This window comes from Pundamilia nyererei, unplaced genomic scaffold (assembly GCF_000239375.1).
Source record: "Pundamilia nyererei isolate P.nyererei 1_Seehausen unplaced genomic scaffold, PunNye1.0 scaffold00089, whole genome shotgun sequence".
NCBI lineage: Eukaryota > Metazoa > Chordata > Actinopteri > Cichliformes > Cichlidae > Pundamilia > Pundamilia nyererei.
In genome coordinates this window covers 1613557-1629876 of record NW_005187490.1, presented here as the reverse complement: position 1 = coordinate 1629876, position 16320 = coordinate 1613557, and the positions used below count along the sequence as shown (strand labels likewise).

At 38.2% G+C, this 16320-nt stretch overlaps 1 protein-coding gene across 9 annotated transcripts in view; it reads left to right on the top strand.

Annotated features, from left to right (window-relative positions):
- Positions 1–1373: 1373 nt before the first annotated feature.
- camk2b2 (calcium/calmodulin-dependent protein kinase (CaM kinase) II beta 2) overlaps positions 1374–16320 on the top strand; it is a 62424-nt gene continuing 47477 nt past the window's right edge. For 6 of the 9 annotated variants that reach the window (XM_013912425.1, XM_005739108.2, XM_005739105.2 and 3 more), the window contains exons 1-5: positions 1375–1786; positions 8280–8374; positions 9807–9866; positions 11693–11747; positions 12307–12372. In XM_013912425.1, the coding sequence (XP_013767879.1) occupies positions 1725–1786; positions 8280–8374; positions 9807–9866; positions 11693–11747; positions 12307–12372 (338 nt within the window). In that variant the 5' untranslated portion in view covers positions 1375–1724. Of the gene's footprint in view, positions 1787–2158; positions 2222–8279; positions 8375–9806; positions 9867–11692; positions 11748–12306; positions 12373–16320 lie in introns of those variants that run through there. The other 3 variants (XM_013912426.1, XM_005739106.1, XM_013912424.1) reach the window with 2 other exon arrangements.

Genomic DNA, 16320 nt, shown 5'->3' with positions numbered 1-16320 from the left:
ACAGAAAATATTAAAAATTATAATAAAGAGGTCATAATTACAGTCCTTCCCTTCTAAAGCATGTCTAATTAAAAACTGTTGATGTATGTAAATCAAACAGACTAAAAACTTAAATACATTAATAAGTTCCTAATTACTCAGGAAACGTCAGTGTTGTTTTAATGCATTGGCTCCATATACTTTCATACATCATCTTGTATACAGCTGGATAATTCGTAAGTATCATATACATCACACTCATTTTCAGTTATCTGTCTTTTTACTGTGTAAATGGAAATAATACGGTTATAATATCTTGAAGAGAAGAATAGAATATGAAACCTACAAAGCAAAATGTAATAAGCCTTAATAGTATTTTCTCAGCTTAAGGCAAGAGTCGATACTTGATCTGCCTAATGAACCCAGACCACAGCTAGTTTAGTGAATTTTTCCTCTCCCCATTTTTTAAAGACACCATTTGATATTTTGGGCTTTCTTGTTTCACTTATGGCAGTATAATTGATATAAATAGTGTCAACAGTATTTCCATTGGTTGCTTTAAGAGTAAAGTTGAGAGTAGTCCTCTGTACCCACCCACAAATGATTATTTTGTCTGTCCCTGAGTTTTAATTTAACATTCCTCTGGTTGTTTCACTACTACTCTTCCTGTGTATATCAGAGAGCCTTATGTGTTAATCTTACATATTATACAAGCTATGAAGCTCTAGCTTCATTAGCATATTTGACATGAGAATAAAAAAAAAAAACAATTCCTCGCAACCGCTACCATCTCCTCCACCACCACATGATTACGCAGCCAGTCAGTGTTGAATCTAGTCTTTCTTAGCTCAACATTTGTACAGAATTCATGTTACTACCATACTTGATGTGATTTAAATTTGGCAGAAGAGGACAAATATAGAAACATTAGCTGGAAATTGTCTTTCAAGATAGCAATTAAAATAATTATGCAAATATGGTCGGAATGTATAACAACAGTAAGACTTATGCAACCTTGTAAAAGTTTTCATTTAATTAAAAAAAACACCTCTGAAATAAACGGTATGGAGTAGAAAGTGCAATGTTTGGACTTTGAGGCAGAAGCAGAAAGCCATATAACACGGACATACTAATTTCTACTCATAAATGCATCTTTTGCGGGGGGTTCCCCATGCCCCATCTCTGAACACGCCCATAGTCCCTTTACAAAATTGTAATAAAATTATTATGTTTATTGATTATTACTTTCTTAGGTTTTGTGATAAACTGAGGGACTCCTCACCGAATCCCAAAAATAGATCCACACTGCGCCCTTACTGAGTTCCAAGTGCAGTAATGTCATTGTATGCTGCAGGCTTCTCTTCGCTTTATGATGTATTAAGTGTAATCAAATTTTGCGCTCCTCCGCACTCTTGGGTCAGCTCACTATCGGCTTTTGATTTTTCTTTTTCTTTCATTCTTTTCCTTTTTTCTCTCTCTCCGGAGAGACACGTCATATAGTGAGCTCACATTACGGTTTCGTGTGGTATTTAAAGAGTGTGTTCTCATTGCTTGGCAGAGCGGAGAGCCTACTGACATCCGAGCCGGGAGCGTGCGTGTGTGTACCGGCCTGCAATTGAAGCACTCCGCCGTCCGGAGGTCTAAGGTGGGCGGAGACTTGAGATCGAGGTCCTCCTGTGTGCAGATAGAGACACACCGTACATTTGTGAGACGGCACCCGCACACCGGTCCGAGGAGGAAACATCATGGCAACGACTACTTGCACACGTTTTACAGATGAATACCAGCTGTACGAGGAGCTTGGCAAGTAAGCCGCTGTTATATTAATTATCCAGAGTCTCCTGCATGCAGCCTGACCCCGTCCTGTAACCGTACAGAGCATGAGGAATCAAGGTCTGCACATCTGCGGTGATGATTGCAGCTCCATCCTTCCAAAACAAACGCACGCTGGTCTGGAGCAACTAAAATTAGCTCTAAACCTAAATCCTCAGTGCAGGGCGTATTTTGTGGACTTCTTGAAATGCATGAGCCAACCAGTGATGGTGTTTAAGATTGTCAGATTCTGTGTGAAGAAATACTTTAAGGGCACCCCCGCTCCAGGCTAATTAGGGACAAAGCGGTCTAATATGAGGGACAGATTGGAATCATCATCAGCTGTCTTTAATTACAGTGGCAGAAAGCTCAACAGAGATGTCAAAGAATAATGCTGCTACTGCCCTTGATCTACTGCAAATCTAATGAGGTGTGTCTTGTGATTAATAAGGAAAAAAGATGAGGGAGTGAGGATGTGTGGCCCTTAATAGGATGCAGACAAATTGAAACTGAAGAGGCTATGGGTGCCCCAGTGGGTAGAGGCAAAGTGGACTCAATGTCTCTGTCAGGTTGTGCGTGGGTAGAAAGGATCTCTCTGCAATGTTTGCCTCACAGGAACATTTATTCAATAGCCAGGCACAGTGAGAAAAAAAGCTTATTGTGATTGCTGTGGTTGGTTACAGTATGAGCATTTTATGTTTATTTTAAGTTCAGTTGTTTTTTGGTGATCTTTTGTGTGTGTGTGTGTGTGTGTGTGTGTGTGTGTGTGTGTGTGTGTGTGTGTGTGTTTGTGTGTGTGTGTGTGTGTGTGTGTGTGTGTGTGTGCGTGAAGTGATAACTTAAAGACAATAGTCACACCAGCAGCAGCTGCCCTTGCTGATAATAGAGGCTTTATTTTGCTTGTGTTGTCATGTCTGCTGTGTTCCAGGTTTATGAATTTGGTTTTGAATGTGCGATGCAGATGTAAAAACAAGATTTGCTGATGAGTGTTCCCTGACTCACACCAAGTGACCTTGGTCACCCAATCAACCCCAACTCTGGTATAAGTAAAGGTACTGCATTGAATACTCAATGACCAGACAAATATGTATTTAGAGTAAAAGTATTGAATGCAGTCAGTGACATAAGGCTTATTTCTAAGTAGCATATTGGATTAAAGCTAACAATGAATTTGATTTTCAGTGCTAATTATTTTTAGGTGTTTTGCAGTTAAGTACAGTTCTGATGTACTTAAATATTATCCAGCATTTCTTTTGAAGCCTTTAACAACTATAAAATATAACCATGGCTAAAATGTGATTTTGGAGGTTGGATAACCCTAAATTCAGACACAGGCACATTTGAACCCTTGGATATAATGCATTATTATGCTGTAATTAAAACTCACCAATGTTAGGACTATACGGTACAGTCACGAGTCATCCCTTATGTCTTTATATTTAGCTTGAAAGGAGCCAGCCTCGGAAGCACTAGTTCTCTACATATTTTGAAGCTCTTTCAGACTTTTTCTTTTGGACATTGGCTGCTTTTTTACCGAATTTTAGTTCAGTCCTTGTACCTGATCCTTTTCAGAAAATGATTCTTTTGTTTGTGAAACCACTTGACACTAATACATTATGAATTCAAGTATAAAAAGGCAGATAAGATTAACCAGAGTGTCATCTACATAACAGAAACTTAAACAAAGAACCAATTTTAAATGGAATCTTAGGCACTTTATTGCTAGGAGCCTGTTGCAAAAGCATAGTTCAAGTTTCTTTAGTTGAATCTATGGAAAATATCACAGCAGAGTAAGTAGGTATGGAGTAAGAAAAGTGGCAGGCTTAAAAACACTACCTACAGCAGATGAACAGTGTCTGAAAATCATGTCCTTAAGAAATACAAAAACCAGCAATGACACATCAGACAGCTGTTACAGATTTGCCAGCTGCACGTCCATGATGCTAATCCCCCATTTCTCCACTTCCCAAAAAGTGCTATACTGGATTGAGATCTGGTGACTATGGAGATCATTTGAGTACAGTGAACTCATTGTTATCTTGAAGAAACCAGTTTGAGATGATTTGAACTTTGTGGGGAAGATAAATGAGGCTACAAAAGAGAGAGCATATTTCTGCCATATTGGCTTAAAATTCTTCTCCTCGCGTATGAGGTCTTGAATAATCAGGCTCCATCTTATCCAAATATAGCACATCCCCCAAAGACTGCTGGCTTACACATGGTTCCCAGGGTATTTAAAAGTAGAATGAGAGGCCTTGAGCTTTTAGGCCCTTCTTGTGTGGAACCAGTTCCCAGTTTGGATTTGGGAGACAGTTTTAAAATTAGACCTAAAACTTATTATAACTTATTAAAACTTATTTTTGATCAAATTTATAGTCAGGACTAGATCAGGTGACCCTGAATCCTCCCATACTTATGCATGAATAGGTCTATGCTGCTGGACGCTTCCCATGATGCATTGAGGGTTTCTTGTTCACTCACTTTCTTCATTCACTGTGTGTTTACACACCACTCTGCATTTAGTCATTAGTTATTATTGATCTCTGCTCTATTAACCACTGTCACCAACCACTGTCACCAATTGTTTGGTCAAAGGGGGTCATCTGATTATTGAGGTTTTCCCTGTATTAGTGTAGGGTCTTTACCTCACATTATCAAGTGCCTTGAGATGACTGCTGCTGTGATTTGGTGGTATATAAATAAAGTTTAATTGAAAAAAGTGGTTCAGTAATACACTAATGCTTTAATAGTGTAAGAAATTTTTTAGCACTAATTAAATATTATTTCAATTTTTTATTTTTACTATACTTAAATTTTTACTTAAATTCATCTGATACATACAGTCTGTGATTCCATGTTTAACTTTAATTGTCAGGCCATTGTGATGCCCCTAATGTATATGCAGTAATTCAAAGAATTCCAAGCCAGTAACATTTACATTACCGTGTTTCTCAATGACTATCAAGTTCTTCTCCTGAAAAGCTGGTTTTGTTCTATGCCAAATGCATCTACTGTGGCCAAACAACCCAACATGAGTGACTATGAATGGCTAATTTTGCATATTTGTAGATTACAAGATGCCAATAATTTTTAGAGCTGCATTTATTGGAAATGGACTTTAGTTTTGGCAAATTAGCAGCTTGCTTCATGTGTAAACAAACTGTAGACTCCAGTATCCAAACACTGTAGAAATTAGCATTATTAATGACCAAAATTGTTAACCCCATGTCAGATTCTTGATTACCACATGGAATTTCCAGGAAGATTGCCATTATGTTATTATTATATGAAGGAATAGACTTACTACTAAAAGTTTTCTATCTGGCTATATGACATCCATTTTTATTATATGACAAAAGGGAAAAGATAGCAGATTAGGTAAGAGACCTTACACTCACATTAATCCAGGTTTTAGACCCAGATCCAGCACTCCAGCTGATTCCCACCTGCCCTGCAGATAACCTGTCATGTTTAAGCTCTGCTGCCTTTCCCACCAACCAGCGGGATGTCAGCAAGTGTCATGCTTAGTCACCCTGTCTCCCCATAATATATTCATGTTGGAGAGCTTGTGAGATGCATGGGCTCTGAGGGGAGTGTGAGTGTTTCATTGCATAACAATACTGAGGTGAGATAAAATTAGCTCTGAGAAATGACAGAGGAGGTTATTTCTATTGGTCTCTATTGAGTTTGAAGAGCAAATGTGGCCCCCAAAAACTCTAAAATGCACACACTTAGGGTATTTCAAATTGATGGCTTTTCTTTCCTGTTTGATGCCGCTGAAATTACTGGAATTATTCAAGTTGTAAAGGAGACACGACTGTAAATAATAATAGAAACAAACCCAAAGTTATTGTGTATAAATGCTGTAACCACAAGATACACTGTTGTTCCATTTGGGAATATGTCTAGATTCTCAATGGTGTAGATCATGTTTTAGCTTCACTAAAAGGTGTTTTACGTCTAAAACAGTGGGTAGTACAGTTAGTAGCTCTGTGGGTGAGCAGACAACCATATGCTAGATGGTCAGAGAACAGTGGACGGGGTTCGAGTCTAACCTGTGGCCATTTGCACTTTGTCACTCCTTTCCTGTCAATCGTCAGCTCTGCCATCAAATGAAGGCTAATACAATCTTTAAAAACAAAGGGTTAACTTATGAGAAGGTAAAACGTCAAAAACAATGAGAAGTACATTTGCCTTCATTATACATTATTTCCTTAGGGATTAATAAAGTATTCTGCTGAGCCCTTTTGGTCTGTCTGTCTGTCTGTCTGTTTGACAGTGCAGTGACAGACAGACAGACAGACAATATAAGAGCCCTTACTTTTTAAGAGTTGTTGAGGCTAGGTTAAGAAGAGACAGGTGACAATGAATGAGTAGCAGTATGAAGAAGTCTGAAGTGGCAGAGAAGTGTGTGAGGACGGTGTAAGACATGTATGAGGACAGTGAGTGATCTTTGGAATATGTAGGTGGAAAAGAGCATGGAGAGGTGGAGATATGCACTGGAAAGAAGAGGAATGAAAGTCAATAGAATCAAAAAGGAATACAGGTGACAGGTAACAGTGAAGATGTAGAGATAGTGAATGTATATGGAAAAGAGGACCAAAGAGAATTATGAATGTGGAAGACATCCAGAAGGTAGATGTAACAGAAGAGAATGCAAGGACGAGTGGATGATGGCGGAAAATGATCTGCTGTGCTGACCATTAAAGGGAGTAGCCGAAAGAAGAAGAACACATTTTGAGTGTTGGTGCTGGAGTAGCACCAACACTGAAAAAGAAGCCTATCAATCCTGAACATAATGATATTTCATGCCAGTGTCATTGTAGTAGACCATATTAGAACTTGCCTTAATCAGCCAGGCTATCCTAAGCCTAGGCTTAATTTCCACACTGGATGTTATGTGATCTGATGATAGAGTGTGTACAGTATAAAAAACGGACACGTCTTCTGGGTCTGAAAAGTGAAGCCGGTGTGAAAATGTCATAAATCTCCATTGTTTCCAATGGCCAGCAGGGAAGGAGGCTCCTCTGTTTGCAAAAAGAACCTATGTTATATAGAAGTCTATACGAAAACTGCTTACTATATTTAGGCCCTCACTAAACACTTACCTGATCAGTTTATGTTGTCAGTCACTATAAGTTAAAATATTTTTACAGCACTGTGCTCTTATTGTAATTTATTATGCTCCTGTTTAGCAAATAAAGCAATAAAGGAGAGTATACTTCAGAGAGGGCCTATGTTGTTATCCACAGTAGATACTAAATAATAGTACCGTGTCCCTTGGTTCCGCAGTCAGATCCATTACCTGCTAATTACAGAAAAATCTAAGTAATATAAATTTGAAGCACTTAATTGGGTAAGAGAGGAACTAATCTAGAATAGTTAAGAGAAAACATGAAATATACTCTTGGGGTGGCTGTAGCTCAGGTGGTAGAGGAGATCAGGTTGGTGGTTTGATTCTTGGCTTCCCCTAGTCTGCATGCCAAATATCCTTGGGCAAGATACTAACCCCAAATTGCTCTCCGATGCATCCATCGGAGTGCGAATGCGTGTGAATGTTAGCTATAAAGCACTTAAAAAAAATGTGCTTGTGTGAATGGGTGAATGCACAAGCTGTGTAAAGCGCTTTGAGTGCTCAGATGAGTAGAAAAGCGCTTTATATAAGAACCAGTCCATTACTATACTCCCTGTGTGAGGAGATAGTGATGTTTTTAATGATTTGTGGTTGACCATTGACCAGGACACCCAACCGAATGTGATCAAAATATGAGACCTAAATAAAATTTAGGCTTGTGATTTTAATTTATTCTCTTCTTAACATATTCACAGTTTGTTTTTGGAAAAGAATAGATAAACAAATAGAGCTGCAACAAAGGCTACATTGTATAGGGTTTGATTGTATAACTAATTTCACTCTATCTAATAGATACATTTCTTGGATTAAAAAAGTGCTTAAACTAATCTGACATCAAATTAAAATTAGTAATTAAAAGTGAGTTACTACTGCAGGAAAAGGCATCTTTGCACTGTTTCTCTTGGACACAACGTTTATGTCTTAAATAATGCTTTTATGTGGCTGTGGTTGGATTTAGGAATAGGTTAGGTAATAGTGCTCACTGAGATACATGGTTATGTCGGAAATGTTGGGTGGTTTGTATGCTTGACTAACAGCAAGAAGGTCCAGGATTCAAATCTACCATCTGAGGCCTTTCTGTAAGTTTGCACGTCCTACCTGTGTCTGCATGGATTTTCTGGTTTCTTCATACAGTACAAAGACATGGCATCAGGTTAACACAGCTGTGATTGATTTTCTACCTTTCTGCTTCAGTACCTAAAACCTTTGGATAATACTCTGTATTAGATTAGACAGAAAAGAGTCCAGAATGACAGTGAGGTCAGCTGGACAGCTATGATGTCCCTATTGATGCTGACCAAGCTTATACAGCAGCCTCTCACCCCCTGTTTCCTGTCTTTTTTTTTTTCCCCAGGGGGGCCTTTTCAGTGGTGCGTCGCTGTGTCAAACTTTGTACAGGCCAAGAGTATGCAGCCAAAATCATCAATACCAAAAAGCTCTCGGCCAGAGGTGAGAGTGAAAAACAAAGCTATCAAATACTCTCTGCATTTTCAGGAATTTGAAGAAGCAGAGACATCATGTCATCATCATGTGTATGTCCCAGATTTGAAAGGCTCACATTAGCATATTTTAGCGCTTGTTTGATTCCAGAGTGTGAAGCCTTCACGTCTGTTTCTCGGAGAGAGGCAGATGATAGGCTCAGTCATAATCCACAGCACGAGAACTAATCTGTGCTTTGAAAATCATTTCCCCAAAAAATACTTACAAGGAGAGTCCAACTATGAGACAGCTGCATTATGTTTGTTGTTTTTTTACTTTTCCCAACATAACACGGACAAAAAAGGAAAGACAATACAAAACACCTCTGAAAGCAGCTAAAAATACAGTGGTGTTATTGCTGTTCAGAAATTAGCTCATCGGTGGGACTGTGGGAGTGTCAGCCTCACACAACCTTTATTAAAAATACAACCAGTTCTGTCTCAGGTTCAGGAATGTTTCCGCTGAAATTGTTTGTTCCTCTGTGTGCAGAACTGATAAAGATGCTTGTGTCTGAACTGTAGGGCAACACTAGCTGCCTACAGCACAGAGACTTACTTGGATCTCTTACACTAACCTCCAAGCAAAACATTCAGTTGAACCAAAGCTCTTCTTGTTTCCTTCTCTACTTTCCTTGGTTACTTTTTTCACCTTTTGGTCATTTCCTTACCTGTATTTTTTCTCCTCTATTTTATCCCTTGTTATGCCTGTCTTGGTTTTTTCTTGTCTACCTATTTTTATTTTCTATTCTTTCTGCAGTGTCATTCCTGATATGTTTCTCCTGTAGTCTCTTTCCTCTGATGTTGTTTTTCTGCTTTTGCTGCTGGTTCTTCCTTCTTTTCTGTCTACTTCTCTCTTCACCATTCCTCTTCCTTTCCCTTTTTCCTCTCTTCTTTCTTCCCTTGTATCTTCTGTCTTTTCTGTCCCTGTTTTTTCCTCTCCTTTGCACTGATGTTTTCTTCACTTCTATAATTGTTTAACTCGACTTTTCTCTCTTGTTTCCCCTTCTAATCACTTCTCTTGTTTTACTTCTTGCTTTTTCTTGTCATATCACATCCTCTCCAGTTGTTTTTGGTATCGTTTTCTTTTTCTGCCTTGTTTTTTGTCCTCTCCTTTCCTATTTTCTCCCTGTTTTCTTTTTGTTTTTCATTCCATGTTTCCTCTCTTCTCATTTTTCCCCTCCTTTTCTTTCTTGTGTGCTTACTTTCTTGTTTTCGCACCCCATTCTGTTCCCCATTCTTCATTTCTCAACGCGTTTTATTTACTTTATTTTCTTGTTTCATTTACTGTCATATCATCCCCCTTTTTCTCCTGTTTCTTCTCCTTGCCATTCGTTTTGACCACAGTGGCGTTTTCTTGCTTTGCTTGTTTTGTCGCAAACTAACATAGCATTACTTCCTTGTAGACCATCAGAAACTGGAGCGGGAAGCCAGGATCTGCAGATTGCTAAAGCATCCCAACATTGGTGAGACTTTTTTTCAGATTTCTGTTTATTACATTTTTAAAGATAACTCATCCAAGTGACTTCTTTAGTCTCAGCTGACTGCAGGTTTCCCCAACCTTATAAACAGTACAATAACGGAAACCACCCCGGTGATTGAACAATGGGCTGTGAGGTCAGTTCCTTGATTATTAATATGCAAATTCTAATGAGAACTTAAGGTTGGGGAAACCTGCAGTCAGCTGAGACTGAAGAAGTCACTTGGATGAGTGACGAAACATTTCTCCCATTGAAAACACAGGTGTCTGAGGTGGAGTTGGGGAGGAGGTGGGTTGCATGAACAAAAGTCTGAAAGGGGGATAGACGAAGAGCACAGATTCAAATAATGCGAAGCGGAGGCTGATTGGCTCAAAGAAGGCAGATGAGAAAATAATTGGGCAAGAGTGAGAGTCTGAATAATACAAAGACAGGAGAGTATGTAAAATGCACGGAATTGAGCATAAGTAGTTTGTAGACAGCAGGCAAGAATATTATTGGACAGAGTAATGATATCAGAATTGAGTTTAACAGTGTGGGGAAATGAGATAAGAGATTACAGATCTTCCTCACTGAATTTACGCATAAGCTTCATTGGAGCTGAGCAATACTTATGAATTTAGTTTTGCTATTCTTATTTCTATTGTACAGCTGTCTATTTTGTATATGTATCTGACAACATCATGTTAGTGGGCGTGATGAGGCTTAATCAGAATGTGTTAATGTAAGCCCTTTGCATTAGCAATCTTACTGAGTTAGCTAAACTATTGAATTATATATACTGTCATACTAAGTTGTTCTTTGTTAATATTAATTGTTTAAAATCTGTGACCCTGAGTGAAGTGAGTTGTGGGGTTGATGACTATCATCAGAAAAATCAGAAGAGTGCACAATGATCCTCTTAACAATGCACAAAGAAAGACGTGCAATGTGAACTTCAAAGTCTTTGCACTGAAGTTTTGCAAGACAAACAGTAATGCTGTGTATGTTTCTAAAAAAAAAAAAAACATACAGGGAGATGCTGACATAAAATGGGGCATTTTTAACTCATTAAGTTATATTAAACTACTTCTTTTGTTAGAGGTCAACTCTTTTTAATGTATTTCAGATTTTTATTTAGACTGAAAATATTTCACTTTTAAATCTGTCAGCTTAAGATTTTTATTGATAAGCCATCATAAATGGGAAACAGGCTTTAGTGAATTGCTTAATGGAGAAATTGTCAATAATGAATGCATGAAAGGCCCCAATGTTTAACTTTTTATATTTAAAATGTAACTTCACAAACTTCTGGTTGGGATCTCATTTCTATACAGACATTAATTGTGATAAAAAATAAAGCAGGGTGTGCTTTAGGGTGTGGTTGCCTTGTGATGGACAAGATGCTGCCATATGGCTTTAACACTATGCAAGAGAAATGATACATCATTTGAAAGATAAACCTATAACACTCCAAAAGACACTCTAAATCTGCATCTCATTTTATATTGGCCTAAATTAACAGCCTAATTCATATCAGTGAATAAGCAATGTCCTGTGCTACCCAGAGTAGCACTAGTGTTGACTGATCAGCTGATCAGCTGTTTAGCAATATGAAATATCAGTTCTTGTGGAAAAATATTCGTCAGTTAAAAAAAATAGAAATAGAAAAAGCTAAAGCAATATCTATTGTTTGTTCTTACCAGTATGTCTTAAATATATGGGCTCATTTGGTCTATAATAGTGCTGAAAGGCCTTAATAAATGTGTTTTATAGCAGCCTGAATAAAAAAATGTCCTAAAACAGACCTAATTAGTCTGATATCCCTCTTGCAGTTCGTCTTCATGACAGTATCTCTGAGGAAGGCTTCCACTATCTCCTCTTTGACCTGTGAGTTGCTTCCTTTCTTTTTTACTTCTCCTGTTTTTCTCCTTCCATCCTCTACTTCTTTTTTCCCTTCTCCCCTCCCTTCTCCCCTCCCTTGTCCTCTGCCTCCTCTTTCCTCTCCAATAGTGCTTCATTTTCCACTCCCTTCCTTCAGTCCTTATGGCATCTGTCTCCTCAGTGATGCCACTGCTTTACATGATTTCTTTCTTTATACCTGCATCTCTTCATTCCTTCTTCTCTTCTTCTTTTTTCTCTTCTGTCTCCATCCCCCTTCTTGGTTCCAAGGCAGTTCCCCCATTGCATAACAGCACCCCCACCCCCTTCCTTGCGGCTCCCGCTTTAGTGCACACACAGATAGATCTACACTCCCCCGCACTGGAGCCAGTCTCCATGGCAACACAGTCAGAGTGAATCCTGCAACCGGGGTTTCCCCCTAATGAGGACATCCCCCTCCTGCATGTGTGTGTGTGTGTGTGTGTGTGTGTATACATTTGTGCTGTCTGAGTAAAGAATAAAAATTTATATAATTTGCCATTTTAACCTCCATCTTTCTATTTCTCAGAGTGACAGGAGGGGAGCTGTTTGAGGATATTGTGGCTCGAGAATACTACAGTGAAGCAGATGCAAGGTAAACCCCTGGTGAATATTATCTTTGACCCCCTTTTTCTTCATCTTTTCTTCATCCTCTGCCTATGTCAGTCCTCCAGCCTCTGCAGTCCTCCAGCAGCAACTTGGAGAGTTGTGTTCCTCTCATTAGCACGCAGATAATTTTGACACATTGTTTTTTCTTTTTTTCTTTTTTTTTGGCAGAACAGGCTGTGGCTCTGACGGATTATACCTCTGCGCAATTTTCTGTGCACTGAATTGCAAATTGAGGGCGAGGAGCTTTCTCCAGAGTCCAAATTTACAGACAGATTGAAACATACAAGAAAACTGTACAGAAGGCACACATGCCCATGCCATAACCCCCGTAGGAGGCAGACTTAAATCAATTTGACTGCGGAGGCGGTTTGTGAAGGCGTGAGAGAGAAGAGAAGAAGGGGACAGAAATGTTAAAGGGAGGATGGGAAGAGGTAGAATGAGAGATGCAGTAAACTGATTTTTTAAGCTATTTATTATTTTCCATAAACAGATTTATCCCTCAATCCTCGTCCTAACTCTGGCTTATTCATCTGTTATCCAATTCAGGACAATGAGTGATCTTTTTCACATTCGGTTTGGACTGTTATACTTCCAACATAAAATATGAAGTATTAGTCAACTATAGCGTGAGAGCCATCAAGTTTTCAAGTGAAGCAGGGTTTGTTTTGTGTTTATGCAGCAACAGTAAAACTGGAGTTTTGTATTATGTTGCCAAAAGCATTATATAAATGTTTTATCTGTGGTAATTCCTCAAATTGTAATTTAGGTAAAGTAATAAAGTACAATATAATCATCAATCAAATCATGATGTTTATGCTGTCAGAAAATAAATTACCATACCTTATTGTCAATTTATTTTATGTTTAAACAGTGCCAAATCACAACAACAGTCACTTCAAGGGGCTTTATATTGTAAAGTAGACCCTACAATAATACAGAGAAGAAGAACCCAACAATCATATCACCCCCTATGAGCAAACACTTTGGCAACAATGGGAAGGGAAAAAAACCCTTTTAACAGGAAGAAACCTCCAGCAGGGAGGGGTGGCCATCTGCCATCTGGGTGAGAGAATTGAAGACAGGACAAAAGACATGCTGTGAAAGAGAGCCAGGGATTAATAACAAGAATGAGTCAATGCAGAGAAGTCTATTAACACATAGTGAGTGAGAAAGGTGACTGTATCTTTAGAGTTGCCTTACCTTTAAGTTCTGTTATGGAAATCTTTGCAATCTTTGCAAAGGGGGTCAAATACAGGTAATGGTAGAGAGTGTGATGAGGAGGTGCTTGATATAGAACAGAAATGAAGGACAGACAGTATTAAATTTGAAAGAGATCAGAAACTGCAAGGTGGTGGCAGGGTAGAATGTAACAGGAGGGCTTTCGGTAATCAGTAGGATGGCTTTGGAGAGTAAGAAGAGGAAGTGGGTGAAGGCAGAGGCAAGGATTAAATGGTGGAAGTTGGAGAAAGCAGAATGTTGCTCAGAGTTCAGGGAAAAGTTGAGAAAGGCTCTGGGTGGTAAGAGAGAGTTATCAGATAGTACTGGGGCATTTGGTTTAGCCTTTTGACAAACTAAAGAGGACAAGGACACTTGGTGGTGGAATAAGGAAGTACAGGAAGTACAGGAAAGTATTCAAAGGCAGAGGATAGCAAAGAGTAAAAAGTAAGTCAGGGAGATGACGAAAGTAAACAGGAGTACTGGGAGGCTGGGGTACATCAAAGAAAGAGCCTGCAAAGGAAAAGGCTTTTAGTGAATTGTTGTATGTGAGATAGACACAAGGGAAAGAGAAAATTACTTTTGCTGATTGGCTAAGCAGAAAGATTTAGCTGCAAGTGATGCACAGCAGGTTAAGGTGATTAAGGAGAGAAACGGAAATGTGCTAGTGATAAACAGTGATAAACCTGTTGAGTTATGGAGATGTATATAGAAGAGTACAGTGGACTGTTTGGCCAGTTTTTTTTAAACACAGTTTTAAAGAATGAGAGGATGACTGAGGAATGGTAATAAAGTATACTGGCTCCAGATTTCCAGAACAACAGTAATGTGCAGAGGTATAGTAAGTACAGGGGGATAGAGTTGATTTGCCTCACCATGCAGCTATGGGAAAAAGTTGTGGAAGCTAGGTTAAGAAGAGACGTGATGAGTAGTGATTGTTTGGATACTTTTACCATTTTGTCTTATTGTAGCTGCTAGTGGTTCAATAAACACAGCAAAGAGAGGTGGCGAGAGAGGACATCTTTACCTGTCCCGTTGTGTAGAATGAAGTTTTGTGAACTCAATTAATTGGTGGTGGCTGCGGTCTTTAGTGAAGTGTAAAGTGTCTTTATTCAGTCATTTAATTAATTTTCTCCAAGTGTTGGAAACAGTAATTTCTACTTAACTCTATCAAATGTTTTTTCTCTGTCTAATAATAAAATTATGGTGTTTATTGTTGTTTGAAAGCTGTATTGAATTGAAAAGTTTTTGGGAATTAGTGGATGAATATCTACTTTTAGTAAAACCTTTCAGATCAAGATGAATAAGAAATTGTATGATTTTATCTAGTTCATTTTAATAACCTAACCATATTAATAAGAGATAGTGGTTGATAGTTCTCTGGATCAAGGATCTTTTGCTTCAAGAGTAATGTCATCAGGTGTTGTATTCATACTTTGGAGGACTCTTTGAAATCATTCTTATAAATAATAGAGTTAAATTGTCTAAAATGTCTTTCAAAGTGACTGGAGAAACCTTCAGTTACAGGCATTTTATTATTGGGCATTTGATTGAGTACATTAGAGATAGGGTTTTTATCTAGTGTGTTCATTTGATCTTGTGGGAGGTTTAAGGATGTCGAGCAATTTAATGATGTATTCAATATTCAGATCATAATCTGAGGTTTATAATTACAAAATAAATCCTGAAAACATTAGTTATATCTATAGAGCTGTAAAAAAAACACCTGATAAGTCCCAGGTAACTGTAATTATTGCTTTAACTGTGTTTTGTTTAACTAGATGTGGGATTTTACAAGGTATTCACTTGAATTATTAATACACTGGACTTTGTTGAATTGAAGTCATTGAGAGAAACTGTTGGTGTGTGTGTGTGTGTGTTTTCTTTCTGTTTTTGTTTACTAGATCATTTAGTTCTGAAGTGAAGTTATTATTAATCTCAGGCTCTCATCCACAGCATCTCTTTTGTCCTGTCTCCCTCCCATCAAACCCAAACAGTTGTGGCAGATAGTTACCCGTCTGTGAGCCTGGTCCTCCCGAAGGTTTCTTCCTGTTAAAAGGGAGTTTTGCCATTCCACTGTCACCAAGTGCTTGCTCACAGAGGGGTTGTCTGATTTTTTGGGTTTTCTCTTTATTATTGTAGACTTGTTGTTTTACAACATAAAGCACATTGAGGCAATTGTTTTTGGCACTATAAAAATAAAACTGAGTTAAATTGAAAAAATCTTCAAACTCTAAGGACAAAAAAAACTGCTCTGGGTCCTAACTCTGGAATTACACTAAATGTGACCAAATTTCAAAAAAGAAAGCTCATTATATATCCAAATGGTCCAGTTTAAAACTTCATTGCCATTGTAATGTTCAACAAGAACACTTTGCTTGCCATTATTGAAAACAATAAGTCACAAACAGAATAATAAATTGTAATCAGTTTGAACAGATATGACATTGGTAATACTACTCTTTGGTGCTTCCCAAATAAAGCTCATTAATGACTTCCCAATATACTGTACCATAACTGCATACTAATCACTAAACAGTATGTTAAACAATATGTTTAATGAAACAGAACTCACAGACAGTCAGTGGTGCTAAATATGGGGAAACATGTTGTCAGCTGAGACTGAACAAATCACTTGTCAGAGTAATGACATGTTTGTTCCAGTTGAAATGCATCATCCAGATGCACACAATCGGCTTTCTTGGATTTCTTTACCTGG